We start from the raw sequence: 7,279 nt of genomic DNA, 5'->3' as shown, positions 1-7,279 counted from the left end.
TTTTTTGAACTAAAGTAACCAAACCGACCTATTGTTTAGTCCTATTCTTCTTCCTCTCTAGAGAATTATAGTTTAATTAGAGATAAAAACTAATGACTCATAGATAAAATTTAATTGGATGATCAATAAATTTTTGAAATTTTGATTAGCCAAAATTTGAATTTATCTGAAAATTATTTTAATTTAATTAATAAATAAATTTTATGACTTATAGATGAATTTTGATTGAGTAAATAAAATGTATTTATCTTCAATTGTTAAAGGACATATTTAATTAATTATAAAATTAATTAATGATGTAATTGTTCCACAAGGAAATAAATAATTTATCACTTGAAAATTTCTTAATTAATTAATTAAAAAAATTTTCTCTGAACATGTGGGATTAGATAAAATTTTTCTCCTTCTACAAATACCATTGGATATACTTATTTTTACCGAAGAACATACAAACAAGAGAACTCAGTAAAACAAAAAACTTACGATTTCAAACACAGATTTTGCAATGATTGCAAAAAAGCAATCAATATAACCTTCTATAGGGCCTTTTTAATGACCATTTCATCATACATCATATGTTTCTAAATTTGGGAAGCAAGGGTACCTGTTATCTCCAACTGCCTATTTTCATTGTGATAAATGCTCGTGAAGGAACTCAGAAGGAAAACATGCAGCAGGGTCAATCATTTCATCCACCATAACTGCTACCTTTCCTTTCACATCACCTATCAAATTCATGACCAACAAGATAATATTTGTACGTTGATTTCGAGTTCCGTATTACCTCACAGCTTAAAAAGGATGAACGAGAAAAGAGTAAGGGATCAAGCATGAGAATAGAAGCAGACATTGGACTAGATGAGTGTTATTCTCATCTGCTTCCAAAATTTTGCCACATAAGTAGCAAGTACAGAATCACTACGTTACATGATTTCAATTAGTTAATATTATTTAGTTGCATGACATTAACCCGTCTTCCACCTTCGACACCATAATCTACTTTGTTTCTTTAGGTTCATGAATATTCGAAATTCTATTAATCATTTTCTTTTCCCCCCAAATATTGAAATCTTGATCAATCAAGATATTTAAGAAAGAGAAACGAATCAAACGATATACTGTCCTACCCAACTAGGAAACACCCATACGTTATGCTGTATGAATAATGTGAATATTATTGATGGCCGGTGATGATGTGAACATACGTTCGTGGTGTTGTTACCGAAATAGTAACTGATGCATGTTGCAACTCGATCAGATCCAATAACTAGTCTTTAATTTAGAATAATTTATAATAAATCTCAATGCTAGCTCGATATAAAGAAATGAAAATGCCATCCCGATCCCTTGGCCTTAATTTCTCCCAGTTTCAGCGCAGAACGACTAATTCTTTCTTAAATTTCTTCACACTCCAGTAATCCATAGTAGAGTTCCCTCTTTTGTGCTTTATTTAGATCACATCACAAGTGAATCCCAAGGCATTGATCTCCAAAACATGTCACGCCACTATGCCCGCTTAGAGTCAAACACCCATTGACATAACTTGACCCTAAGGCTGATACGCCTTAAACACTTAGCTCTGCTGCTGCCTGCCCATCATTGCTATTATGATCCTCTCCGCTCCTTCCTTCAAACTTAATATATTTATACCACTTAGCGCATATTAAGTAGACCACTAGATCAGCTGTTGTCAAAGCTGCCAACAGGAAATAGAATCTGTCCAGATGACCTCTGTTGATGTTTCCTGGGATCCATCCTGGCATATCATCTCTTGTAGATATTTTCATGACAATTGTCACGAGCAAGCTGCTCACGTAATTTCCCAATGATATAGATGTCATGCAAAGTGCACTTCCAAAGCTCTTTAACCCATCCGGTGCTTGCCCGTTAAAAAATTCTAATTGACCAACATACATGAATACCTCAGACGCTCCTATAAGCATATACTGGGGAATTTGCCAAAATATGCTCAAAGAGCTTGCATTTTCACAGCTCGGGCAATCTTTGTTTGCGTACTTTAACCTGAAAAGCTCTACAACTCCGGCTGCGACCATTGCCAGTATAGCTATAACAAGCCCAATCCCCATTCTCTGGAGCTCAGTGAGGCCCTTTGGTTTTGTCTTTATTCTTGCAACAATAGGGTCAAGAACTCGCCTGTAAATGAAAATGAATGTTGCCACGCTGAGTATGTCAAAACTAGACATGCCCGCCGCTGGTATGTGGAAATTTGAAATGGTTGTTTTCATTGCATCCCCTTGTTCTACAAAGAGTGATGCCATTTGAGTAAAAACCACAGAGTATAGAATGGTGCATAGCCAAATTGGGAGGAGTCTCAGTATGCATTTGACTTCTTCAACTTGTGTTACTGTGCAGAGATGCCATGGATTGCGGCCATCCAAAGTTCTCAATTGCCTAGCATAATCCTTCGGTGTCATAATTGCCGCTCTATCCAAAAACCTGAAAAAAATGAATATGAACACGATGTCAATAAAGTTGTCTTGACGATTAAGTTGATCTAATTAGATTTTAAGATAGATCAAGAAAGCAAATATGAACCTACCTGAAACCTTCTGTGTGGATTATCTTTCTAGCCCCATTCATGGCAGATTCCTTTCTATCCAGTTCAAACAAATTCTCTCCTCCTGGCGTCATGTCAGCCTTCCATTTTCTCGTTGCAGCGACAAATACTTGGCAAAACCTTGAGAGAGGGTTGCCCTTGGGTTCGAAGTGCCTATACCTCGGTGTCCCAATCAGAAACAGGACTAATGCCACAAAGGCAGAGCCAGCGGATGCCCAAAATCCGAGCGTCCACATGCCTTGGTCCTCAAAATAGCCCAATATGGTGTTTGAAAAGAGTGATCCAAGGTTCAAAGCCAAATAGAAGTAGCTAAAGAAGGCTATTTTTGAGTGCCCTTCTTTAGGGTCTTCCTCATCAAACTGATCAGCGCCAAATGTGGCAATGTTAGGCTGGTAACCTCCGTTTCCCAGGGCTATGAGGTATATTGCAAAGTAGAAGAACAAGATGTGGAAAGCAGAGTGAGATCCACATGGAGTTTCTTCATCACCGCAGCCGCTAGGCTTGATTAAGACAGAGGAAGAAATTGATAACAACACCAAACCCTGTGTTCAAACAAATTTGCATTAGCAAGGAATCGATTGAAATTTTCAATTTTCCAGCACTGTATAGGTAAAAAAAATAATACTATATATGTATTCATGGAAAAGAGAAAGATCAGGGGAAGTTGTTTGTAACTTACAACAACAAAGACAGCCTGGAATATGGCACAAGTCTTGTACCTTCCCCAGTAAGAGTCACTAAGAAAGGCACCAAGCAGAGAGAAAATGTAGACCGTCCCGGTCCATTTGCTGACGTTGTTTGCAGCATCAGCGATGTCCTGGCCTAGCACCCTCGTTAAGAATAGCACCAGGTTGACCCCAACTCCGAAGAATGCCAATGTTGCCAGCCCTTGATTAACTGATGAAATTTTGAATGAATTAATACCAAATTCGGTATTTGATTTTTGAGAAAATATATAAATTAGTATTTTAAAAATAAAATGTAAATTTGTATCTTAAATTTTTAAACAATGTACAATTTGTATTATAAATTTTTAAATTATATATCATATTAATCTAAATTTTAGTTTCATTAACAATATCAATTTATATATATAACGTTTGATAAAATTATTAAATTATGAATTTATTACATATATTATCATCTTTTTTCAATAAAAACTAAAATGAATCTAAATAAATATATATATTTCAACTATAAAAATTATTTACAATCGATCAATTATTATTTGTAACGTGATACCTGTATGATATTTTTATAAAATATTTAATATTTTTATTTAATAAATAATATGCATATAGCAAAGTTATATATATTGGTTAAATACTATATAAATTAGTTAAATTAACAGTATTAAAATTTGAATTAAAATAATATATTATTTAAAAGTTCAAGATATAAATTATGCATTTTATCCCTTTAAGTACCAATTTGTGTATTTATCCAAAATTTAAGTACCAAAGATGTAATTGACTCAGTTTGAATGGAAGGAATTATATTTCAAATAAAGATTTCCTTTGCTGTGATTAGAAGAAGAAGGAATCCTCGATAATAAACATGTAAAAAAAAACTGAACCGTCAACATTTGTTAATTTGGTAAGGGGAAGTCAGAATAGAACGCACGTCACAAGTGCAGATACCGTGCTCAAGTGTAATTTGCCAACCGTCCAGCAGAATGAAAAATGCTTTGCATGCAATGCAACAAACTTTATGCACAAATTTTTCCCTTTGTCGGCACAAAATATGTACATATAGCTTGCCAATGCATAAGCCATATGCTAAATAAGTGAATTCTTAAAATTCAGAACTCTTCCAGAATTATATATAATTTAATGCCGAGATTATATTATTTTGAAGAATTCTAACAATGAAAACTCGACAGCATCCATACATGTGTGTAGCTCCTTTAATTATCAATTGCGGTGAAAGTATAGAGATTTACCTAGCAGTAGAATTCCAGATACCCAAGTTCCAGTTCTGCCTCGAATTGCGGGATGACCATGTCGATCCACAGCTCCATCTAAAGTGTATACCTCTTCCTCCATTGCAATCTTCTTTTCAGTACTCACCTGATAGTTTCAACAAATACAGCTTCATTAACAAGTGTTTGAAATTTTATATAAACGTCAAACTAAAGAGACGGATGTCAAAAATATTGACTTAGTAATTAATTTAAACAAACTATATAGGCATCTTTTTGACGATTGAGGCCATCAATTCAGTGTATTTGTTGAATTACTTGAAATGTTTATGATGTAGATATTTTAGATTATAGGGATAGAATAATCTTTTTACTTAGCTATGGGATCTTAAGGACATTTTGGTTTTTTAATCCATCTGGACATTTTATCTTTTTACCGACCTAAGGTGGCAAAATCATTATAGGTAGAGATGTTAAATTGGTTGAGTGACACGATACGATTTCGTAAGATATGGATTGTGTTTGGACTCATTGTAAAGTTATTAGATAGGCTAAGCATAATATACATGTGTGTTGTACTGGGATAAAAAGTTTTATGACTATAGATCGACATGATAGAATTGGTTAAGAGTCAACATCAACATATAGTATGTAAGTTAATACGGCATAGCACACAAATTCAACCATATCATATTGATTTTTAATTATTATAAATAGGCTCTAAACTTTTAAATATATTCATATTATTTTTATATTGTAATGAAATTATATTTTCTTTTGATATTTTGTTGATTGTTTATAAAATAAAATTATATCAAATAAATTTACTTATTAAATATTTAAATTATTGATAGATAAATTATATTTAATTAATGATTAAAAAATAAAGTAATAAAAATAAATTAAGATTTTAAATTAAATATAAATTCAATTAATAAAATAAATTACTATGGGAAAACACAAAAAATATGATCATCCACCTAATTATTTGGTCTATCCAAGATAAGGTGAATGTCGGATGACAAAAAAATACCTCCCAAAATATATAGGAGATCCAATATGGAGATTTGAATTGGCCAAAAAAATATGGAGATTTTCCCGTCATCACCATGTTATATGTACTCGGAAGAAAATTACTTAAACAGAAATAGTACTAAATAAAACAGACGACCCCTTTTCACACTAACATTAGCAGCATGATGAAAATTTAAAGGGAAATAAAAAACAAAAACAAAATCGCCAACCTCTTTGCATATGTTATTTAGACATGCCATATGGGTGCAATGCAATCTCCCAAAAACTAGTATTAACTATCTCAAAATAGTTGAAGAACAAAAGGTTGGGAGAAGAGTTTAGAAGACCAGACAAGAAAGTGCATGTAGGAGGAGAAATGTTTGAAGGCAATGGGTACCCCAGGGATGGGTTGAGGTATATATAGAAGATGGCAGCATTTAATGGACGGCTGAAATTTCATGGGGTGAACAACATATAGCCCACGTTTATTGGACGAAATGAAAAAGAATGCAAAAAGCTTTGGGAAGCAACAGGCTTGATTTTAGATGAGGGCAAAAGAATAGACGTGAGACCAAAGAGGCGTGACATTGTTGGATACAGAGATGAGATGGCCACCGGTTTCATCATCATCATCACATTCAAACAATGACTAACATCATAACCCTTTTAACGTAGAGGATGCTGGCTGTGACTAAGCTGTCTTGATATTGACAATTTGACATGTTCGAAACATGCCCTTTTTGCACATCTGATGAATTATTTTCTCCCTTCTCATATGACTTGTGAGTTAGGAGTTGTGATTTACTTTAGGACCTTCAAAGGGTATCTTCGTGTGCAGGGTCAAGTCAATCACCGAACAAAGTTTTGTTCAGTTTCCTTTGCGCTTCCTTTTCTTAGAGAAATTTGACCATTATAGCAGCCTTTTCAAATCTCTGGGCTCAAAGAATTAAGAGTATAAACAAAGCTATTATTTGGGACCATTAATATTTTTAGTAATATATGTGTGTGTATATATATATATTATTTTATATAAAAATATGAACTCCAAAAGTGATAATAGTGAATGACCAAAATACATTTAATAAATTTTTAAAAAAGTTTTAATAAAAATGACCTTTTTTTAAAAAAATTTCTATTAAGATAAATTATAATTTGAACTCTTTTATTATTAGACTTATTAAAAAATGTAATTTAAACTTTTTTTATTATTATTTGATTTTTATTGAGTCAAAAAAAATTTCGCATTAAATACAAATACAAAAAGAATTAATTATCTAAGCTCCTTTAGAGAAAGGGGTTTGCAATATTAACAAGAAATCTTTTTTTTTCACATCAACATAAGATTTTTTGCTATCCTTGTTCAGGTAACTTTACAAATTATACTAACTTTGACTAGTTAATTTAATTTTTTTTCTTTGAATTTTAGATTGTTTAATGCTTATACACCTTTTGCTGAACTAAATACAAATATACAATTACAATGAATGTTTGTAGGTTTTTTTGTAGAATTAGGTGATCGAAGAATTGGGAATCCAGAGAGCAAAGGTTTAGGCATTGTAGGGAAAAAAATAAAGTGCATGAATCATCACAATAGCTTATTAGAGGTATAGTTGCTTTTGCCACTAGCTTTGCAAGATCCATCAAAGTTTAAATTAGTCTATCCAATTTTAGGCTTTTCCCATGCAACTTGATTATGATTTTTTAACGAGTTCCTATAAAGCAATTGAACCTGGTTTTGTATCGGTCTTAATTTGACATCTAAAAAT

The 7,279-nt window shown here is 32.6% G+C and overlaps 1 protein-coding gene across 1 annotated transcript; it reads right to left on the bottom strand.

The window, feature by feature from the left end:
• Positions 1–1,151: 1,151 nt before the first annotated feature.
• On the bottom strand, positions 1,152–5,911 carry LOC111310068 (protein NRT1/ PTR FAMILY 7.2-like). The gene is made up of 5 exons (XM_022909178.2): positions 5,744–5,911; positions 4,521–4,647; positions 3,258–3,475; positions 2,561–3,120; positions 1,152–2,457 (listed from the first exon to the last, which is right to left on the bottom strand). Exons 1-5 carry the CDS (start codon positions 5,771–5,773, stop codon positions 1,566–1,568), a joined length of 1,827 nt encoding a protein of 608 aa, XP_022764913.2. The 5' UTR covers positions 5,774–5,911; the 3' UTR covers positions 1,152–1,565.
• Between the last annotated feature and the right edge of the window lie 1,368 nt (positions 5,912–7,279).

The sequence above is a fragment of the Durio zibethinus genome, chromosome 19 (assembly GCF_047325235.1).
Source record: "Durio zibethinus cultivar Kanyao isolate XHJ-2024 chromosome 19, ASM4732523v1, whole genome shotgun sequence".
In the NCBI taxonomy this organism is placed as follows: Eukaryota; Viridiplantae; Streptophyta; class Magnoliopsida; order Malvales; family Malvaceae; genus Durio; species Durio zibethinus.
This window is presented reverse-complemented; position numbering and strand designations above follow the sequence as displayed.